The sequence below is a fragment of the Hyperoodon ampullatus genome, assembly GCF_949752795.1.
Source record: "Hyperoodon ampullatus genome assembly, chromosome: 4".
Lineage (NCBI taxonomy): Eukaryota > Metazoa > Chordata > Mammalia > Artiodactyla > Ziphiidae > Hyperoodon > Hyperoodon ampullatus.
This window is the reverse complement of record NC_136917.1, coordinates 77,938,251-77,962,146: the sequence shown is the minus strand read 5'-3', so window position 1 is coordinate 77,962,146 and position 23,896 is coordinate 77,938,251. Positions and strand designations below refer to the sequence as shown.

Here is a 23,896-nt window from a genome sequence, read left to right as displayed (position 1 = left end):
GGGCTTAGTTGCTCCACAGCATGTGGGATCTTCCAGGACTAAGGCTCGAACCCGCGTCCTCTGTGTTGGCAGGCAGATTCTTAACCACTGCGCCACCAGGGAAGTCCCTGGAATTTTAATCTTAACCAAGAGGAAAGAGCTTTCAGCTTGGTTACACTACAGGCAGGAGTTTTTTCAACACCATTGCAAACCTTTGTCTTATGACAGAGGGCACTTGTTCCTGTGCCCAACTAATAGCAACCCACCATCTGCGTTGTCTCAGCACCTCCAACAAGCCAGTATTTCCATTCTTTTGGTTTTTGTGTTTTTAAATATGCCCTGAGGTAACTTTCAGCCATACTGAGCTTCCTGTTCAGGAGAGTCAAACTGTCCTCTCAACCATCAATTAATGTCTTTGTTAATGCTCTGGTTACAGAATTGCATAGATGTCAGTGGTCTGCTCCAATCTTGTTTTTTCCCTGTTATTTTTATTGCATGGTTTTACAGAACACAAAGTTTTTCAAAACATACATAGTGTTATAGTAGAAACGTACATTTCTTGAGGGCCTTCTATTTTTCAGGAATTGTTTTAAGTGCTGGAAATTTAGATGTGAGCAAAACAGACAAAAACCTAAGCTTACCTTCTAGTGAAAGAATATAGAAAAAAGGTAAAAATATATTAATACTTCGGAGAGAAACAATGTTGCAAAAGTAGTATGGAGTGCCAAGTAAAGTGCTGGTCAGGGAAAACCTCACAGAAGTGGTACCATTTGAGTAAAGACCTGAAGGAGATAAAGGAGCTACCTATATCGATATGTAGAGGGAAAAGATAGAGACCCTGAGGCCAGAGCATGTTTGGTATGTAAGGAACATCAAGGAGGCCATTGTGGCTGGTGCAGAATAAGTGAGGTGGAGAGTAGTCAAAAATAAAGACAGAAAGTGAGCCTGGCCAGATTGTATTGAGAGTAACAAAAGCTTTTTCTGCATCTATTGAGATGATCATATTGTTTTACTCCTTCAATTTGTTAATATGGTTTATCACATTGATTGATTTGCGTATATTGAAGAATCCTTGCATCCTGGGATAAAGCCCACTTGATCGTGGTGTATGATCCTTTTAATGTGCTGCTGGATTCTGTTTGCTAGTATTTTGTTGAGGGTTTTTTCATCTCTGTTCATCAATGATATTGGCCTGTAGTTTGCTATCAATGTGACATATTTGTCTGGTTTTGGTATCAGGGTGATGGTGGCCTTGTAGAATGAGTTTGGGAGTGTTGCTCCTTCTGCTACATTTTGGAAGAGCTTGAGAAGGAGACGTGTTAGCTCTTCTCTAAATGTTTGATAGAATTTGCCTGTGAAGCCATCTGGTCCTGGGCTTTTGTTTCTTGGAAGATTTTTAATCACAGTCTCAATTTCAGCACTTGTGATTGGTCTGTTTATATTTTCTATTCCTTCCTGGTTCGGTCTCGGAAGGTTATGCTTTTCTAAGAATTTGTCCATTTCTTCCAGGTTGTCCATTTTATTGGCACAGAGTTGCTTGTAGTCATCTCTCATGATCCTTTGTATTTCTGCAGTGTCAGTTGTTACTTCTCCTTCTTCATTTCTAACTGTTGATTTGCATCTTCTCCCTTTTTTTCCTGATGAGTCTGACTAATGGTTTATCAATTTTGCTTCTCTTCTCAAAGAACCAGCTTTTAGCTTTATTGATCTTCGCTACTGTTTCCTTCATTTCTTTTTTGTTTATTTCTGATGTGATCTTAATGATTTCTTTCCTTTTGCTAACTTTGGGTCTTTTTTTGTTTTTCTTTCTCTAATTGCTTTAGGTGTAAGGTTAGGTTGTTTATTTGAGATTTTTCCTGTTTCTTGAGGTAGGATTGTATTGCTATAAACTTCCCTCTTAGAACTGCAGTTGCTGCATCCCATAGGTTTTGGGTCATCATGTTTTCATTTCACATAACTGATGTGTCTTAGATGCTTAACATGAAAACAAATATTCTAAAATCAGCAGTGTCCTTTTGCTTTTTGTATCACTTCTATATTATATCATTATTTAAACAATACTGTAGCCAATTAATGCGCATAGGGAAAAATGAAGCGACCATAAAGAAAGCTTAAGTTTTTCTATTATTTAATACCTTTTCATAGAAGGCAACTTGACAACTGTTTTCTCTCAAGAAAATGACTTCCTATGGGTTCTCCCAGAATCAAACCCAGTCATAAACATTCCAGTTCAAATAGTTAATATGAGAAATGGAAGAAACTCCAATAGGAAAGTGAGATAGGGAAGAGAAGGCAAGCATTAAATACTGTGTTATAGCCAGGTAATAGTGTGGAAAAGTGGAGGTAATCCACAGAGAAACTCTGGGAAACACAAGCTTCCAACTTGAAGGGCCAGGGAGCTGGGGCATTTAGATACCCACTCCCATCAGTCCTTGGTTGAGGACTGCTGCTGGGAAGCTATTAATTCCCCTCACTTCCTTCCTGCCATCTACACAGGCAGAGCAGACTTCAACAGCTTCAGAAGTTCCTGGGCTGGAAAATGCCAAATAATGGCAATTGAAAGTTTGCCACATGCACAAAATGGTAGGGTCTAAGAAATATAGGAGGGACATTGAACAAATTGCCAATAGCAGGCAACTGGCAAATGCAAATTCAGAGGGCTTCACAAGTCATCTTAGCAATTAGAATAGATAATAAGAAACCTCTCTCAACAAGAGCCTGAGATGCACTATTCTTATCATTTGAATAATGAGTGCTGGTTTCCATTTATTAAACAGTTCTTATGTGCCAGGTACTGTACCAATGGCCCAACGTCCATGATCTCATTTAATGCCCACAACAATCTTATTAGTACATCACCAGTTTATAGAGGAGGAAGCTGGACTCAGAGGCATTAAGTAATTTACTGAAGTAACAGACACCAGCCCAGGTCTCTCAGTTGCCAACACATTTTCTCTTTCTGCCTCCCACTGTTTTCAGTGTCCCTAGATGGACAGATATATTTTCTTTAGCTTGAGTATGTCATTAGCTCTGGAAATTCTATCTAAAACACGTCACAGTCCGCCCCTTTCAGAGAAAGACCTGTGTCTTCATATCTTGGAAATTCCAGCCTGTGTACCAAACACGGAGAGACTTCCCACCTGGTGCCCCTGCCACCTCTGCCGCGTGGACTTTTACGAGAGGCTCTCATTTGGTGCTCTGCACCTGCCCCATGGTGGGTAGCACTTTCAAAGGGCTGCAGGCTCCAGGAATCACAAAACCATCTCTGCTTCTATGTCCTTTCCCACCTGATTTCCATTCGCTCTGCCTGGTCATGATGGGAAGTTTCTTTTTTTGTAGCATCATTCCAGTCTGACTTTTCTTTCACCTCTTCACATTCCACATTCCATCAAGTGGCAATTTTATTCTACGATCACCAGTTAGAACTTTAAAATAGATTTTCAAAGAATATCTGACTGTTAGAACTTCAAATAGCTCAAATATAACCATTTTCTTCAATAAACCTAAATTCTAATCTCTTTTAAATAGTATTTTGAGCAAAATAATAATTCATACTCACTTGTATTAGTCCCTTTTCACTCCTGAGCCTCCAAGTCATTCTTAAAACCTTCAAACTTGGGCTTCCCTGGTGGCGCAGTGGTTGAGAGTCCGCCTGCCGATGCAGGGGACACGGGTTGGTGCCCCGGTCCGGGAGGATCCCACGTGCCGTGGAGCGGCTGGGCCCCTGAGCCATGGCCGCTGGGCCTGCGCGTCCGGAGCCTGTGCTCCACAACGGGAGAGGCCACAACAGCGAGAGGCCCGTGTACCGCAAAAAAAAGGAAAAAAAAAAAACCTTCAAACTTTAAGTCCTCTAATGCTATCACAGCACACTTTTAATTACTGGTATCAAAAGAAAGGGACTATCATAGGGGAAAAGCTTTCTATGTTATTTTACCAGCTTAATTTCTACACAAAAGCTTTCAAGTAATCAACAAAAAGAAGAAATGCGAATCCAAATAAGCCACAAACTAGGAAGACAGTCCAAGAATGAACAATGAAGGTCAAATCCAAGTACAACAAACCCCATGGAGAATACTGATGTTTTGCTGCAGTGACATTTCATGGTTAATTGGTGGTTTGTTAAAGATTCCATTTCCAAGATCAAAAAGAATAATGATAAAACACACTCAGAAATGGAAAGCAAGGGCTCTATAAACAGTAGCTGTTCGGAAATTATAAATGGTACTAAATGACTAATGAGGAAGATAGCTTACCAATTCTCAGGGAATTTTGTAACTTTCAAACCACAGACTGTTGTGGGCAGGATTTGATCAAAGGTCTCTAGAGTACACTGTCATCCTCATGAGGTTGGGGTCAGGAAGAGGAGAAGGTAAAGAGGACCAGGAGCTATAAGGCTGTGACTTGGAAAGGCCTTTTGCGGTCATCTACTTCCAGCATCCTGCCCCAGAATTCCTCAAATTCCATTTTTTCCCATAAGCTGTTATTTCCATCCAGGTGTTACATGTACCAGACCCCTTTTCTACAGCAATGGCCCTTTCAGGTCTTGAGGGAATTTAAAATAATACAAAGAAAAATCTGCCTTGAAGAATCTTAGGAGATTTCACTGATTTCACATTGCTCTTAATGGAACGAAGGCATGGCATCATCTGCCTAGCCTCATATAAAAAGGGGAAAAAACCAAAAAACATTCATTGCCCCATTGAATCTGGTGCCCTACATAGTCCCATGTGTGACACTGGTCCCACACAGAAAAATTTGAGCTTACTGTCCACGCTGATGCTCAGTTAAACCCACCCTATACACAGTCACCTAAGTGACTTTTCTAGGACACAGTCTGATGGAGTCATTCCTCTGCCTTCACCTTTAATGAATCCCCATTGCTTACAGAACAAAGTCTAAATGACAGAGCCATGGCTCTCTTTCCAGCCATATCTCCTATCAACCCCCTTTCTCAGAGTTCATGCCCCAGCCATGCTGAAGAACATAAAATATTGTCTTTATCTTAAGGATTCTGTTCAGAGTGGTCCCTCTGCCTGAAACTTTCTTTCTTCCTTCCATCTTTGCCTGGGAAGGTCCTGGAAAATTGCTACTCACCCTGCTGATCTCCACTATCACTTCGTTCAAGAAGTCCCTCTGGGTCTCCCATTCCCTACCTCCACCACTGGACTTAGTTAAATTTACCCTCCTGTTTACACCCACAAACACCTACTTCCTCTATCAAATGACTTATTTCCTATGTTGTAATTACCTATTTCTTTACCAGTCTCTCTGACTGAACTATACACTCCTTAAAGACTGAGAAGTTGTTTTCTTCACTATCGTATCACAAAACCTAAGAGACTAACGTGACACATGATAGTAACTCAGTAAATACGTGTTGGATGAATGAATGAATGAATGAATGAACAACACACTGACCAGCTGTATGAGCTCAATCTCTAGTCCATCCCTCCCTCTCTTACCTGCAACCTAAAACAAAGCCCAGTACTTCTGGTTGTCTTCCTTGGTCCTGGAGCATTTGTGAAATTGCAACAACATCATTCCCATCCCAGACAACTCCACTTCCAATAATTTGTTCTCCTTGTCTATAGTAACACCAGTTACCTAAATTTGGCCCATCTACCCCAACCACATCCTAAATCCTCTAAGCCAGGGGCAGCAGCTTCCTTTCACAATGCTAGGACCAGCCACAAAACAGATGATAATCCCTTTGCACATTTCAAGGAACAGCACCAAGGGAACAGTACCTGGGAAATGCCATTGACAGCTCAGAACATCCATGGCATTTCTAGAGCCTCGGCACTGCTCTCGCTCTGGGAATGAAGGTCCAAAAAGCACATCAGAGAATGTTCATAATTGTAAACAAGCTCCACCTTTGAAACACAATCTAGATAGAACCAAATATACAAGCCTGCACAATGGATGAAGCCAACGTCTCCTCCATGATTGCCCTTCTGACAACTTTATTGTCTCCTCAACCATAAAAGGTGAACTTGAAACTCAGGACCTTGCCTTGTCACCAGAAACATTCAAGCTTGGATCACTCTTTCTAAGACCAGATACTTGCTCTCTGAACTATTAGAGACTTGTCCCATACACAGAAGTAGAACAGGATTATTTCTATCTACCTGGGGACCTGGAGTCTTTCACATTGCTCCTGTTAAAACTCTCAGAACAGCAAAACTTTACCTACAAAGGGTTCAAGCTATGACACTCCCAATTGTCACAAACCTCCTCATCTCTTGTGAGTCACATGCAGCCAATTCCAGGAATTGGAAACATGGTTGTGAGGATGAAACTGACTTTGGGGCTCCCCTTGGATATGGTCTTCCAGACTTACCAAAAGGCCATTAAGAGGACGGTTTACCCCACCTCAGGGAAACCCGAGGCAGTACTTGCAGTCAAGGGCTGGCCATGGCTTCTGAGCTACATCCAAAAAGAATTTCATACTGTACCTGGATCTGCTGAAGCCATTTCTGACTGTCCGAGAGCCAGCATGTATCGCTCCTGAACTACCTCCATTGTGGATCATCAATAGGGCTGTCAGATTTACTAAATAAAAATACAGGATACCCAGTTAAACTTGAACTTCACATGAATAATAAGTCATCACTTTTAGTATAAGTAGATCCTATGTACTATTTGGGGCATACTTATCTTCAAAATGTACTCGTTGTTTTCTGACATTCATATTTAACTGAACAGCCTATATTTTATCTGTCAGCTCTACTCATCAGAAATGATGGAGGCTTATAGAGATCCAAGAGATGCCTCAGAGCATCCTCAGCTTTTAGTTCTATGTCCTGGACAGTGAGCACGCGCTTCCCACTCCCATTAATTGGCTATAATGGAGTATATTCTCCATTTTAGAGCCTTCTCTACTTGTCATTGTTATCATCTTCCTTATTTTGAAGAGATGTTTATTTTTTTCCAAACTTAATAGCTCATCCAAAAGTATTTGGAAGTTCATTCGACAAGGGAGAAACAACATGATTCTGAAAAGTGAAGGAAACCGCCTGGTGTTTAGTAAAGAAGTATTAGGGAGATTGAAAAAGCCAAACTTAATAAGCAAATCTCTCCAAGGGTATTTTCAGAGCTTGATACCCTCCCACACCCTGAAAATATTATTACATCAAGAATGTAGAACCTGCTAACCAAATGTAAGGCTCCCATATGATTCTATCAAACTGAGGATGCTTCTTTACTAAGCAGTGAGCACACTTGCTGCCCCAGGGACCTTGGCAGTTGCAATACAGAGCTCTTCCCTTTGGGATGGAAACAGCAAGTTTTCCTGTGGTCTACACGCTGGCCCCAAAAATACTACACTCCCAATACTTGTCAACTTTAAGTATTTTTCTACAGATCTCCATTTTTCTGTTACTATTTGGACTTCATCCTAGCCTTGACATTACATAAATTGCATTCAACAAGCTATTTTTAAAAGTTGGTAGGAGGGCCTCCCTGGTGGCGCAGTGGTTGAGAGTCCGCCTGCTGATGCGGGGGATACGGGTTCGTGCCCCGGTCTGGGAGGATCCCATATGCCGCGGAGCGGCTGGGCCCGTGAGCCATGGCCGCTGAGCCTGCGCATCCAGAGCCTGTGCTCCGCAACGGGAGAGGCCACAACAGTGAGAGGCCTGCGTACCGCAAAAAAAAAAAAAATAAAAAAAAATAAAAAAATAAAAAAATAAAAAAAAAAAGTTGGTAGGAAATCTTAAATCTATAGCTTACAGTCCCTGGCTTACTTTCATCCAGGTGCATAAGGGTTTTCAAAAGTCGTCAGGTTAGTTACCCCGTATCACAGCCCCACGCTTTTGTCAGAGATATAAAAATGTAACATGGTACTTAAGGTTTTAGTTGCAAAATCATCAAGCCTCCCAGACAGAGGCAATAGAGCAAAATCATTACAGAGGCATGGATTTTGATTTGCTCCAGTGTCTTGGGCAAGTCACTTGGCCTCTGTATTTATTTGTACTTATCTGCACTTTTCTGTCCCTTGGGGGTTATAATTGTACCTAGTCCATGGGTATGTTGTACAAATTATCTGTAAAGTAGTTAGAAGAAACCGACACAGAGTAAGCACTCCACAGACATTGGCTATTAGCTATTGGACATATTTCTCCATGAAACAGATTACTTTATCAGTGGATGACTCGGTGGGAGACAGTGAATCACAGAATCACAGCGTGTTGAAAGTGACCTAGTTCACACTCTTATTTGAAAAAAAGAAAAGTGTGCATGCATAGAAAATGTCTGAAAGTTTACATAACAAATAGTTCATCATGTTAACTTTGAGGATTAGAATAAATCAGGAAAGGAGTAAAGAAAAACTTGAGTGTCATTCAATTTCTACATCGTTTGTGTTTCTACACTGAGACTTTGAATACACTGGAAGTGCAATTTTTTTTAATGTGGCGGGATAAAGGTTTTCAAGTTTTCCTGATACATCCGTATTATTATTTCAGAATTGCTGGCATTTCTTGCCATCTTCGGATCTACACCCATTTGAGTCAGTGGGCCATTCTGGACGGAGGAGATAATAGAGCAGAAGTGAAGTGAGAGAAAAGGAGAGAAAAGATTTTCTCTTTTCTCTTCAAAGAGGAAAGGTCTTTGGAATGGGAACAACTCACAACCAAACTTTGGGGAAAGGATGTGATGGAAAACGAGACAAACATCCTACCCCTGTGATGAGAAGGAGGCCCTGGGCTGGATGGAGGGAGGTCAGAGGTGGCTGGACAAGGAAACCAACTAGGGAGAAACACACACAAGTGCAGAGCAAACACCCTGAGGCCACTCAGCCTGACTCCATGCAAACATGTGTCCAGCAGCCAGCCCTTCACCTGTGGCTCCCCAGCAAAACAGGTACCTCGGGGTTGCCAACTCATTCTGAGTCCATTATGCCTGGCCACTCATAAACCTCTGTCTAACTTGTGAGGAATAAACTCTAAATGTTTATGAGGAAATTGGGGAAGGAGATTGAAAGGTTACTTAAATGGAAAAAAAAAAGTTCAGGAAGGCAGGATGGTAGAGAGACAAGAAAAGGACCTTAAAAGATAGAAAGGATTTGCCAAAGAAGAGAAAGAAAAAGAAATGATTCCGAATGGGTTAACCTGCAGCTAGGAAGTTAAGGAAGATTATTGATGTGTGAAGACTATGGAATGAAGTGACTAAAATTTATCAGAAGTTGCTGAGACTATGGTAAGAAGCATGATTATCAAATTATGAATTGGCTGCAATGGCATTCTAGGGGGACACTAGGAAGGGGAAGGAAATGTTCATGAGATGACAGTGGCAGGTGGAAAGTTGTTTCAGGGGAAGATCGGTCTTGCAGAGTGTGTATCAGAGGAGGGCAAGAGTGAGCAAGCAATGAAATACTAAGTGTATACTGTTCCTTCACTGAGTACACCCAGCCCCGTGGTCAGCCTTGAGAACAAGCAGAACTTCAGGTACTGGAGCTACATTTCATTCATCAAGACTTGAGAAGACACCCTTAACTCAGGTCTTCTCTTCAAACTCCATCTTTCCTTCTTGACCTTCATTTGGCCTCTTCCCTTACCCTCAAGCTGTGGACTAAGGCCACAAGAGCAAGATGGGTCACTAGTGTCCTCCATCCCCTAGCGACTGTGGTTCACATCAGTGGAGTACCAAAGGCAATAACCAAGTAACAGACACAAGAGTGTATGTAGAAGAAGAGATTCTGATAAGGCTTTCTGTGACAGTGTGGGCCGAGTCGGCTGTATATGCCTGCTATCACCTGAATGATGAGCAGCCTTAGGGGAGAAGTGCTCAGAAGGCAGAGCCTGGCTCTCTAGAGGCTCTGCGTCCTCACAGCCCACTCCAAGACCTCAGCTGCAGCTTCGGCCCCCAATCTCTCTCCCTCTGCCTACTCACAGTTTTTGAAGTCTTCTTTCCTCCACATTTCTCTTGAGAGGTGGAGGAGGAAGATGAGCTTCAGGCCAGCTCAGACTCCCCTGGGATCCCAGCAGGATGCCTATCATTAACCTCCCACCTTCTAGGAAGCTCCGAAGATCTCCACACTTGGGGGAGTTTTCATTTCATCTGTGCTTCAAATTGCTGGCTGGAGATGGCCTGTTGGAAGGTGGCTAAAAGCAAGTAGGAATCTTTGGGCAGTCTGGCCCTTCTCGACTGTCAGACATCTTCAGGGATATTCTAGGAAACGTTGTTTGTTCTAGAGAAGGGAGGGAAACAATCCAATTGTCCAATAATGCTTGAATGGAAAATAAATGATGCTATACGCATGTGATGAAATAATATCAAACAGTCAAAAATCAAAGACCTAGATCTATATGGACTGATGTGGATAAATCTTGAAAAGATAATATTCATTGAAAGAAAATAAGATAAAGAATCTTAGAGTATGATAACAGGTATGTAAGTATTTAAATATTTAAATCAATTCAACATATTGCTTCTATATATAGAGATGCAAGAAAATAAACTTTATCCAAAGAACACATTATTTACATTTAATATGTTCATTTATGTAGGAAACCCGAAAGAACCCACAGATAAACTAGCAGGAACTAATAAGATGGTTCAACAAGGCAGACAGATACAAGATCAATAAATTTAAAAAATCAATCAGGCTCCTCTACACTGGCGATAACAAATTAGAAACTGTAAAAGAAAATAAGAAAAAAAGATCTAAAAATAGTCACAAGAGCCATATAAATTATTTAGAGCTAAGCATACGTAGAAGTAAATATAACTAACAAACTGAGTACGACCACTTAAACTCCGCCCAACCCAAGGATTAGAAAACGACTGTTCTTACTTTATGAGAACAGGCCCTCTTCTTAAGTAGCAGATCAGTACGTGAGAGTGAATCAAAGAAACACAGCATTTGAAAAGTCAGCTTGGCCAAGCCTCTTCATCGCACATACAGAAGCTGAAGCCCAGACAGGTTGAGTTACTTGGTACAGGGCCCAATGTCCTGACTCAAGGACTAGCATTTTTCACTAATTCGTAAGACACAATCAAATTCAGTACCTTGGAAAGAGATGGCAAAAAAATGAAGAAATCAATTATATAGTTACTCATCTTTAAGTACAGAAATAACCGTGACAAAATTACAGGTATTGAGGGAAAATGGAAGCGCAGAGTTTAAAATGTCAATAATCCACAGGGAAACTGGAGACCATTTAAAATATTAATATTAAATCTCTATATAAAAGACATTAAAAGATCTCCAATCAAAATGTTCATTCTATAATAGATACGGTATGATACAGTTTATAATGGATATGGTATGAACCTTTCCCTTTCACGGGAAAGGTTCGGCTGGGAAAAAGGAACTGTTCTTGAAAACGGGGCCTGTGCTATTGCAGAGACTGTGCTGAACCTATGTCCACAGAATGCTCTGATGTCATCATTGAGGTCACAGAATCCTGCTGTGCGCCTGGCAACCTTGGAAACTTAACAGCCCTGGTGAGCACTAGGCAGCACTGCTGGTTCAATAAGTGGTACAAGTTTTTCAGCCATTTAGGAGACTTGACTATTTTTATTTGTATTGAATCATTTCAACGGATTTCCCAAGAGCCAAGAAGGGCCAACCTGTAGGGAAGAGGAGGAGTTGGACATCTCTTGAGGCATCTTCTAAGGGAGACTTCTAGTTGGTACGATGAAACGGCGACAAAAGAGGAAACATCTGGAAAACGAAGAGTCCCAGGAAACTGCCGAGAACGGAGGAGGTATGTGGGGGGCAACTTGTCTGGGGCACATGGGTTTCTGCCAAACTGAACCTTCTCTAGGAAGCGGGGGACTGAGAACGTGTCACCTGTGAAGCAGGGAGCGAGAGACCTTGTCTCACTGATCCTGCCGTATCCATCCGGAGGGTCCCTGTGGTGTGAGACGGCACAGAACGGCCAGATGCCCCTGGGAGATGGGAGGTCAGCTCCGCTGGTCTGAGGACTCTCTCCTGGGGCTGCTGGGCCTGGAGTTTTGTCGGACTCACAGCAGGCTGCATCCTGCTTGCAGAGACCTAGAGGTGCAGGCTTTTCTCAGTCCCCGATTTCTCTCTGATTCTCTTGGATCTTTCCTTGGGGTCATGAGGTGGGGGATGTGAAGGATGCAAGGATGCGGAGAGAGACCCATGAGTTGCTTGGCCTCTTTTACCAAAGTGGAAAGAGAAGCCCCATGAGTTGAAGGCGCTGTTGAAAAATATCTTGACAAGTGGAATACAGTTCAAAAGACAATTGTTTGCCTAGGGATGGTGTCATACTGAAAGCAAGGAGGTTTTATTCCTTCAACAGGAACAATTTCCCAAAGGAGACCAAGGGAAGGGAAGGGCTTTCCAGAGACTGAGACCGCGTTGGTGGGGTGAGAAATGTCCTCAGGGTCCTGCGGGGAGCTCTGAGAGCCACGGGCCACGTGATGCCTGCGTGCACTAAATGTAGGCGAGTAGCTTGCCCTGGGAGGGGGTGGTCACCCCAGAGTTCCAGCTAGAGGCCTCTGCCCCAGATTAGAGCCCAGTAGCTCCTACCAGGCCCAGGGCCCTGGAGACTGTAGGATGGGCCCTGGGAATGGAGCTCTAGACAGCAGGCAGATTTTCAGGTAGTGGCTGGGACAGGCTGGGAAAGGCAATGACTGCCCCTGACCATTCAGAATATTTTTCTCTCTATTCCTGTGTGTGTGTGTGTGTGTGTGTGTGTGTGTGTGTGTGTGTGTGTGTGTGTAAGTGTGTGGTAGTGCGGAGAAGAGCAGGATGAATGGGGGTAGAGTGCTTATCAGATATAAAGCCTGCGTGGTAAAGTTCTTGTCACCCTGCCTGGACCTGGGTGACACTCGGTGTATGTAAGAGTGTATACAGAAATCTTGGTAGGGGTGTTTTATGAGACAGTAACTCATACACCCATGTACACTCTGATACAGCAAAAATATCACATACCCCACATATAACTTCCGTTTTAAACCACACACAGCACATGTAGGTATATACACGCATCCCTCCTGTACTACGTTCTCATACAACCCACCTGTATCACAATCCTCTCCTCCAACACCAAACGCTGGAGATATGTATATAGACACACACACTATATATATATGACACACACACACACACACACTATATATATATATATCTCCTCAACTCTCGCACAAACACAGCTAACTTCAGCCATCGCTAAATACCTCTATAAGAACCAGTCACGTGTCATACACACCACACTTGTAACACATTCTTGAGTAATGCCAGACCCGCTTTGTACAAACCACAGTGAACCACAGTCTCACTAAGCCATGTCAGGGTTGCCAGATAAAATATGGGCTATCCAGTTCAATTTGAATTCCAGATAAACAACAAGTAATTTTTCAGTATCAGTATGTCCCAAATATTGTGTGGGCCATACTTACACTAAAAATAAGTAAGACCAAATACTGCATGGGAATACTTACACGAAAAAATTATTCTGGGTTTATCTGAAACTGAAATTTAACTGGGTGCCCTGTATTTTTCTTCGCTTAGTCTGGCAACCCTTATATACTTACCACCAGCTCAGGTATTATATATTTATTGTATTTTTGTTTAGTGTGTGTCTTCCTCTACTAGAATGTGCAGCGTTACCAGAGACTACAAAAATGGAAGAGTGCCGGATACACAGGAGTAGCTGCTTACTGAATCTTGGTGAATGAATGAATGAACACACACCATAAATACAAGCCACACCATGTAATGAGGAAAAGTTACATGTCCCAGAATTCCTGACTTGTGAACAGAAACCATGCACACAAAGGCCACAGACACAGATAAGACACATCTGCACTGTGCTCCCCATGCCAACCCCACACTTACCACAGACTTAACTGATACACATCACTCACTCTTCCCACATACTCACAGTCACCACCGAGGCCTACATTACCAAGACAGTGACAGAGTAAGTACTGATTTGAATTAAATACTGGAGTATCCACTGGGAACCACACTCTCAACTGTGTGTATTCACTGCACCTGACACGTGCCAGACACTCGGTAAATATTTGTGGACAGAGGACTGATGAACCCACCCTGAGCCTTTCATTCCTCCCTCAGGAATCTCGAAGTCACAAGAGGATCCCCCTCAGCTTGGATCCACTGTGGTGGCCCAAGGCTGCAGCCCAGGGGCAGGGGAGGTCTCCTCTGCCTCTACATACTTCTCCTGTGCTTCTTCTCCACGCAAGCTCATCTACGCTGGTAAGGGCGCGGGGCTCCTCAGGTGAGGGGGTGCTTGGCTGTGAGGCAGGAGGCACACAGATCCCAGGGAGGCTGAGAGGAAACCCAGGGTCATCAGAGGTGATGAGGGCTCTGTGGAGGAGCCTGGGCAGGATGGCTGAGCTGTTACGAGGGCGTGGATCCCAGCTGAGTCTGGGGCGGGGGTGTGTGAATCCTGGTACTACCATGGTGGGGAAGTCAAGGAGCAGGGGCCGGAAAGGTCTGGGCTTGAGGTGGAGGGAAGAGGGACCAGATTAAGCATCTTCAGAGGAAAATGTAGGGTTTCTCTTTGCCTTTGCTTCCAGAGAAGGACAGAGTTCTGCATCACAGACCTCCAGCCTGAGAGCAGGACCATCCAGCTCAGGTCCACACAGCTCACACATACATCCGCCCTCCAGGCACAGCCCTTCTCAGTGCACACATAAACCCCAAGCACCACAGCCCCATTCCACAAGTAATGCACCACCGATATTCCCAAACTCACACTCCTCGTTGTACACGCATCCAGCCGCATCCCTCACATACCACAGCCCTCACCACCATACTCCACAACCCTGTATACAGACACCGCTCCAGTATCCCCCCACACGCACATGAAAAGCCCACAGATGACACCAGATACACTGCTCCGTCCTACGGCCAACAGACACCAAGCTCACGACATAGCTACGTCATGCAAATGTCCCTCTCTCGTCTACCACACCTGCTCCCTCAGCTTCCGGCACGGCCCATGCATGTTACTATGTTTTTAATTTCCTTTTTCAGGAATGCAGAGATCACATCGAGACACTGCCCAGCCTACAGCACCCCTAGCCCAGGATCAGGAAGAAGGAGAGACCGCTCCCCCATCACACTGTGTCTCCTCCTCACCCTCTTCACCCTGTAAGAACGATCTGCACCCAGACAAAGAGGAAAGGGGCATGAAAATATACTACATGCAGGTACAAGTGAACAAGGGTGTAGCTGTCTCCTGGAAGACAAAGAAACCCTTGGAGTTGCCTCAAAAGCAGCTGACGATAGAAGAAGTGATCCTTCCTGAGGATGTGTGCACACTAGCCACTGACTCCTCTTCTGATGTGTCCACCGAAAGCCTCCTGTCTGACAGTGAGCCCACTGGGGAGGAGAAAGAGTATGAGGAAAGGGCAGAGCCAGGCAGCCCATCAGGGTCACCTGCAGTCCAGGAGAGACCCAGGGCCAAGACACCGGACTGGATGGTGACCATGGAGACCGGCTTCAGGTGCATGGCCTGCTGCCGGGTCTTCCCCACCTTGGAGATCCTCCAGCAGCACGTGAAGTTCGGCGTCCTGGAGGGCTTCAGCTGCCGTGTCTTTCATCTCAACATGGCCCAGTGCATGGGCAATGTGGAATCCGAGAGCACCCCTGAGGAGGAGGGCAGTGTGGAACCTAAGACCACCTCTGAGGACGAGGAGGACGAGGAGGACGAGGAGGACGAGGAGGAGGAGGAAGAGAAGCTAGAAGGCCCCAACCCGAAGAGACCCTGCAGGCAGTGTCTTTCCTCTCTTTTGATTTCCACACAGCAACTGAGATTCATGGGACAGAAGATCCTGGAGACGGTGTGGCCTTGGAAGAGGTAAGGCTTGAGGCTGGCAGTCTTCTGAGCCTATGTCACGAGGGCCCAGAGGAGTCTAAGGGAAGGGGCCGCACACATGTGCTGGTTTACCTAATGGCTCTGCAGTTGCATCAACTTGGGACACACCCAGCACTTCCAAAGGAATTGAGCTCTGTTGACTTCAACAAGAATGTGGACCCTTTTCCTAGGAGTTTTCTCAGGGTCTGCACGATGGACCTCAACTCTTAGAGGGTGTACTGCCAGCAGCTCCTTCTCGGCAGAGAGAGCCAGGAGTGGTCTCAAGAGAGGACAGGGGCCCTTGCAGGACCGGAACTTTGAGGTCTGAGAGCCTTTGGCCTGAGCTGAGATCTCACCTGGACCACTGTACCTAGCCTTCTGTGACAAAGGGGAATATGAAAGAGAGTCACGTGGAAATGAGGTTCCCCGAGATATGGAAATGTTCCAGAACCTTCGTTGCGTGGTAGTTGATCTGGAGCCAAGCTCACTGTGGTGTGTGTGGCTCTGAGCATTAAGGCAACGCTGGAGGGTAACGCTGACCAGCAGAGCTTGTAGTGCTGCTTGTCTCTTCCTGTTCTACCTCATTTGTTTTATCCCTTCCAGGGAGAAGAAAGGACCCTCGGGATAGTAGCAGACAGAATGCCATGGTCTGAAGGAGGATGAAGAGACCGGCACTCAGTCTAACATCATATGACAATATGAACATCATATGCAATAAAGGGCATTTTCCAAACCTTTCCTGGATGTTTGAGTTAATTACATTTTTCTATCTATGCATCTATCTATCAGTCATCTACATCTGTATCTTTCAAGGTTTGTGAACAAGCTTTCACATAAGCGCTAGAGACGTCCGCCAGCATTTTCCAGAAGGAGGCCTGGAAATTGCTGGGGACTTCTCACAAATAGGGAATGGCCACAACCCCTGCCACACAGACTATGCGCGTGGCCCTCCTGACTTACTCCCACTCTCTCTCTGAATTTCCCGAGGTCTGAGCTGAGGCAATGATCGCGTGCAGGCTGAATCTTCTCCAGATTCTGATTCTCTTCCTGGGCCTATCGTCCTCAAGCACAGTCTCCATGTCCCTGGTCACACTGATCTCTCTCCTTCAGTCCTTCCCTCCCTCCCTCTCCTGCCTCCCAGTGCAGAGAATACTTTTTTACATTTGAGACGACATTTATTTTTTGTGCACAGAATTCTCACCTGTTCTACTGTGGCCTCTGTTTTGAACATTCCAAAGCTGAGAATTTTCTTTTTTTCTCCCTCATTTCTGCTGAGTCTTTACCTTCCTAATGCAGTGAACTCAGAGTGCCTAGCTGACTGGACGGGGGAAAAAATCCAGGGAGCAAAGAGAAATAATAAAAAAATATATCAGTTAACTTTTCATAGTGTTATCCAACTATATATTTTTAAAATTTTGGAAGAATATTAGGAATATTCTCTTTATAAAAAACTGAATTATTGGGCTTCCCTGGTGGCGCAGTGGTTAAGAATATGCCTGCGAAGGCAGGGGACATGGGTTCGAGCCCTGTTCTGGGAAGATCCCACGTGCCACGGAGTAACTAAGCCCGCGCGCCACAAACACTGAGCCTGCGCTCTAGAGCCCGTGTGTCACAACTACTGAGCCCACGTGCCACAACTACGGAAGCCTGCGTGCCTAGAGCCCGTGCTCCGCAACAAGAGAAGCCACTGCAATGAAAAGCCCGTGCACCACAGCCAAGAGTAGCCCCCGCTCACTGCAACTAGAGAACGCCCGCTAGCAGCAACAAAGACCCAATGCAGCCCAAAATAAATTAATTAATTTTTATAAATTGAATTATTTTCAAGGGGACAATGTATAAAAGTACAATAAAAGTCCCCCTTCATAACCCCCAACCCCACTCTCAAGCTGGAATAGATATGCTGTGATACAATTTATAGTCGTAGTACTACTACTCCTCCCACCACAGCCCAAATCCTCTGAGCCCGGTGCAGCAGCTTCCTTTCACAATGCTAGGACCCGCCACAAGACAGATGATCATCCCTTTGGACATTTCAAGGAGCGGCACCAAGGGAACAGTACCTGGGAAATGCCACCGACAGCTCAGAATATCCATGGCATGTCTAGAGCCTTGGCACTGCTCTTGCTCTGGGAATGAAGGTCCAAAAAGCACGTCAGAGAATGTTCGTAATTGTAAACAAGCTCCACCTTTGAAACACAATCTAGATAGAACCACATATACAAGCCTGCACAATGGATGAAGCCAACGTCTCCTCCATGATTGCCCTTCTGACAACTTTATTGTCTCCTCAACCATAAAAGGTGAACTTCAAACTCACGACCTTGCCTCGTCACCAGAAACATCCAAGCTTGGATCACTCTTTCTAAGACCAGATATTTGCTCTGTGAACTATTAGAGACGTGTCACATACACAGAAGTAGAACAGGATTATTTCTATCTACCTGGGGACCTGGAGTCTTTCACATTGCTCCTGTTAAAACTCTCAGAACACCAAAACTTTACCTACAAAGGGTTCAAGCTATGACACTCCCAATTGTCACAAACCTCCTCATCTCTTGTGAGTCACATGCAGCCAATTCCAGGAATTGGAAACATGGTTGTGAGGATGAAACTGACTTTGGGGCTCCCCTTGGATATGGTCTTCCAGACTTACCAAAAGGCCATTAAGAGGACGGTTTACCCCACCTCAGGGAAACCCGAGGCAGTACTTGCAGTCAAGGGCTGGCCATGGCTTCTGAGCTACATCCAAAAAGAATTTCATACTGTACCTGGATCTGCTGAAGCCATTTCTGACTGTCCGAGAGCCAGCATGTACCGCTCCTGAACTGCCTCCATTGTGGATCATCAGTAGGGCTGTCAGATTTACTAAATAAAAATACAGGATAACCAGTTAAACTTGAACCTCACATGAATAATAAGTCATCACTTTTAGTATAAGTAGATCCTATGTACTATTTGGGGCATACTTATCTTCAAAATGTACTCGTTGTTTTTCTGACATTCATATTTAACTGAACAGCCTATATTTTATCTGTCAACCCTACTCATCAGAAATGATGGAGGCTTATAGAGATCCAAGAGATGCCTCAGAGCATCCTCAGCTTTTAGTTCTATGTCCTGGACAGTGAGCACGAGCTTCCCACTCCCATTAATTGGCTATAATGGAGTATATTCTCCATTTTAGAGCCTTCTCTACTTGTCATTGTTATCATCTTCCTTATTTTGAAGAGATGTTTATTTTTTTCCAAACTTAATAGCTCATCCAAAAGTATTTGGAAGTTCATTCGACAAGGGAGAAACAACATGATTCTGAAAAGTGAAGGAAACCTCCCGGTGTTCAGTAAAGAAGTATTAGGGAGATTGAAAATCCAAACTTCATAAGCAAATCTCTCCAAGGGTATTTTCAGAGCTTGATACCCTCCCACACCCTGAAAATATTATTACATCAAGAATGTAGGGCCTCCCTGGTGGCGCAGTGGTTGAGAGTCCGCCTGCCGATGCAGGGGATACGGGTTCGTGCCCCGGTCTGGGAGGATCCCATATGCCGCGGAGCGGCTGGGCCCGTGAGCCATGGCTGCTGGGCCTGCGCGTCCGGAGCCTGTGCTCCGCAGCGGGAGAGGCCACAACGGTGAGAGGCCCGCGTACCACAAAAAAAAAAAAAAAAAAAAAGAATGTAGAACCTGCTAACCAAATGTAAGGCTCCCATATGATTCTATCAAACTGAGGATGCTTCTTTACTAAGCAGTGAGCACACTTGCTGCCCCAGGGACCTTGGCAGTTGCAATACAGAGCTCTTCCCTTTGGGATGGAAACAGCAAGTTTTCCTGTGGTCTACACGCTGGCCCCAAAAATACTACACTCCCAATACTTGTCAACTTTAAGTATTTTTCTACAGATCTCCATTTTTCTGTTACTATTTGGACTACATCCTAGCCTTGACATTACATAAATTGCATTCAAGAAGCTATTTTTGAAAGTTGGTAGGAAATCTTAAATCTATAGCTTGCAGTCCCTGGCTTACTTTCATCCAGGTGCATAAGGGTTTTCAAAAGTAGTCAGGTTAGTTACCCCGTATCACAGCCCCACGCTTGTGTCACAGATATAAAAATGGAACATGATATTTAAGGTTTTAGTTGCCAAATCATCAAGCCTCCCAGACAGAGGCAATAGAGCAAAATGATTACAGAGGCATGGATTTTGATTTGCTCCAGTGTCTTGGGCAAGTCACTTGGCCTCTGTATTTATTTGTACTTATCTGCACTTATCTGTCACTTGGGGGTTATAATTGTACCTGGTCCATGGGTACGTTGTACAAAAGATCTGTAAAGTAGTTACAAGAAACCGACACAGAGTAAGCACTCCACAGACATTGGCTATTAGCTATTGGACATATTTCTCCATGAAACAGATTACTTTATCAGTGGATGACTCGGTGGGAGACAGTGAATCACAGAATCACAGCATGTTGAAAGTGACCTAGTTCACACTCTTATGTGAAAAAAAAGAAAAGTGTGCGTGTGTAGAAAATGTCTGAAAGTTTACATAACAAATAGTTCATCATGTTAACTTTGAGGATTAGAATAAATCAGGAAAGGAGGAAAGAAAAACTTGAGTGTCATTCAATTTCTACATCGTTTGTGTTTCTACACTGAGACTTTGAATACACTGGAAGTGCAATTTTTTTTAATGTGGCGGGATAAAAGTTTTCAAGTTCTCCTGATACATCCGTATTATTATTTCACAATTGCTGGCATTTCTTGCCATCTTCGGATCTACACCCATTTGAGTCAGTGGGCCATTCTGGACGGAGGAGATAATAGAGCAGAAGTGAAGTGAGAGAAAAGGAGAGAAAAGATTTTCTCTTTTCTCTTCAAAGAGGAAAGGTCTTTGGAATGGGAACAACTCACAACCAAACTTTGGGGAAAGGATGTGATGGAAAACGAGACAAACATCCTTCCCCCTTGATTAGAAGGATGCCCTGGGCTGGATGGAGGGAGGTCAGAGGTGGCTGGACAAGGAAACCAACTAGGGAGAAACACACACAAGTGCAGAGCAAACACCCCGAGGCCACTCAGCCTGACTCCATGCAAACATGTGTCCAGCAGCCAGCCCTTCATCTGTGGCTCCCCAGCAAGACAGGTACCTCGGGGGTGCCAACTCATTCTGAGTCCATTATGCCTGGCCATTCATAAACGGCTGTCTAACTTGTGAGGAATAAACTCTAAATGTTTATGAGGAAGTTGGGGAAGGAGATTGAAAGGTTACTTAAACGGAAAAAAAAGAAGTTCAGGAAGGCAGGATGGTAGAGAGACAAGAAAAAGACCTTAAAACATAGAAAGGATTTGCCAAAGAAGAGAAAGAAAAAGAAATGATTCCGAATGGGTTAACCTGCAGCTAGGAAGTTAAGGAAGATTAGTGATGTGTGAAGACTATGGAATAAAGTGAATAAAATTTATCAGAAGTTGCTGAGACTATGGTAAGAAGCATGATTATCAAATTATGAATTGGCTGCAATGGCATTCTAGGGGGACACTAGGAAGGGGAAGCAAATGTTCATGAGATGACAGTGGCAGGTGGAAAGTTGTTTCAGGGGAACATCAGTCTTGCAGAGTGTGTATCAGAGGAGGGCAAGTGTGAGCAAGCAAGGAAATACTAAGTGTATACGGTTCCTTCACTGAGTGCACCCAGCCCCGTGGTCAGCCTTGAGAACAAGCAGGACTTCAGGTACTGGAGCTACATTTCATTCATCAAGACTTGAGAAGACACCCTTAACTCAGGTCTTCTCTTCAAACTCCATCTTTCCTTCTTGACCTTCATTTGGCCTCTTCCCTTACCCTCAACCTGTGGACTGAGGCCACAAGAGCAAGATGGGTCACTAGTGTCCTCCATCCCCTAGCGACTGTGGTTCACATCAGTGGAGTACCAAAGGCAATAACCAAGTAACAGACACAAGAGTGTATGAAGACAAAGAGATTCTGATAAGGCTTTCTGTGACAGTGTGGGCCGAGTCGGCTGTATATGCCTGCTATCACCTGAATGATGAGCAGCCTTAGGGGAGAAGTGCTCAGAAGGCAGAGCCTGGCTCTCTAGAGGCTCTGCGTCCTCACAGCCCACTCCAAGACCTCAGCTGCAGCTTCGGCCCCCAATCTCTCTCCCTCTGCCTACTCACAGTTTTTGAAGTCTTCTTTCCTCCACATTTCTCTTGAGAGGTGGAGGAGGAAGATGAGCTTCAGGCCAGCTCAGACTCCCCTGGGATCCCAGCAGGATGCCTATCATTAACCTCCCACCTTCTAGGAAGCTCCGAAGATCTCCACACTTGGGGGAGTTTTCATTTCATCTGTGCTTCAAATTGCTGGCTGGAGATGGCCTGTTGGAAGGTGGCTAAAAGCAAGTAGGAATCTTCGGGCAGCCTGGCCCTTCTCGACTGTCAGACATCTTCAGGGATATTCTAGGAAACGTTGTTTGTTCTAGAGAAGGGAGGGAAACAATCCAATTGTCCAATAATGCTTGAATGGAAAATAAATGATGCTATACGCATGTGATGAAATAATATCAAACAGTCAAAAATCAAAGACCTAGATCTATATGGACTGATGTGGATAAATCTTGAAAAGATAATATTGATTGAAAGAAAATAAGATAAAGAATCTTAGAGTATGATAACAGGTATGTAAGTATTTAAATATTTAAATCAATTCAACATATTGCTTCTATATATAGAGATGCAAGAAAATAAACTTTATCCAAAGAACACATTATTTACATTTAATATGTTCATTTATGTAGGAAACCCAAAAGAACCCACAGGTAAACTAGCAGGAACTAATAAGACGGTTCAACAAGGCAGACAGATACAAGGTCAATAAATTATAAAAATCAATCAGGCTCCTCTACACTGGCGATAACAAATTAGAAACTGTAAAAGAAAATAAGAAAAAAAGAAGATCTAAAAATAGTCACAAGAGCCATATAAATTATTTAGAGCTAAGCATACGTAAAAGTAAATATAACTAACAAACTGAGTACGACCACTTAAACTCCGCCCAACCCAAGGATTAGAAAACGACTGTTCTTACTTTATGAGAACAGGCCCTCTTCTTAAGTAGCAGATCAGTACGTGAGAGTGAATCAAAGAAACACAGCATTTGAAAAGTCAGCTTGGCCAAGCCTCTCGATAGCACAGACAGAAGCTGAAGCCCAGACAGGTTGAGTGACTTGGTAAAGGGCCCAATGTCCTGACTCAAGGACTAGCATTTTTCACTAATTCGTAAGACACAATCAAATTCAGTACCTTGGAAAGAGATGGGGAAAAAATGAAGAAATCAATTATATAGTTCCTCATCTTTAAGTACAGAAATAGCCGTGACAAAATTACAGGTATTGAGGGAAAATGGAAGCGCAGAGTTTAAAATGTCAATAATCCACAGGGAAACTGGAGACCATTTAAAATATTAATATTAAATCTCTATATAAAAGACATTAAAAGATCTCCAATCAAAATGTTCATTTTATATCTAGGAATAAACCTACCTCAGGAGACAAAAGACCTGTATGCAGAAAATTATAAGACACTGATGAAAGAAATTAAAGATGATACAAATAGATGGAGAGATATACCATGTTCTTGGATTGGAAGAATCAACATTGTGAAAATGACTCTACTACCCAAAGCAATCTACAGATTCAATGCAATCCCTATCAAACTACCACTGGCATTTTTCACAGAACTAGAGCAAAAAATTTCACAATTTGTATGGAAACACAAAAGACCCCGAATAGCCAAAGCAATCTTGAGAACGAAAAATGGAGCTGGAGGAATCAGGCTCCCTGACTTCAGACTATACTACAAAGCTACAGTAATCAAGACAGTATGGTACTGGCACAAAAACAGAAAGATAGATCCATGGAACAGGATAGAAAGCCCAGAGATAAACCCACGGACATATGGTCACCTTATCTTTGATAAAGGAGGCAGGAATGTACAGTGGAGAAAGGACAGTGGTGCTGGGAAAACTGGATAGGGACATGTAAAAGTATGAGATTAGATCACTCCCTAACACCATACACAAAAATAAGCTCAAAATGGATTAAAGACCTAAATGTAAGGCCAGACACTATCA

The 23,896-nt window shown here is 43.7% G+C and overlaps 1 protein-coding gene and 1 long non-coding RNA gene across 2 annotated transcripts; one reads left to right on the top strand and one right to left on the bottom strand.

Annotated features, from left to right (window-relative positions):
* Positions 1–1,743: 1,743 nt before the first annotated feature.
* LOC307052063 lies at positions 1,744–4,488 on the bottom strand. Its single transcript, XR_013810851.1, has 3 exons — positions 3,539–4,488; positions 3,267–3,404; positions 1,744–1,953 (listed from the first exon to the last, which is right to left on the bottom strand). It is a non-coding gene; the product is annotated as an uncharacterized lncRNA (long non-coding RNA).
* Positions 4,489–11,617: 7,129 nt separating this feature from the next.
* On the top strand, positions 11,618–21,829 carry LOC307051259 (protein FAM170A-like; the record flags this gene model as incomplete). The annotated part of the gene is made up of 4 exons (XM_079701586.1): positions 11,618–11,687; positions 14,030–14,170; positions 14,954–15,779; positions 21,673–21,829. 4 exons carry the CDS (start codon positions 11,618–11,620, stop codon positions 21,827–21,829), a joined length of 1,194 nt encoding a protein of 397 aa, XP_079557712.1.
* Positions 21,830–23,896: the final 2,067 nt, after the last annotated feature.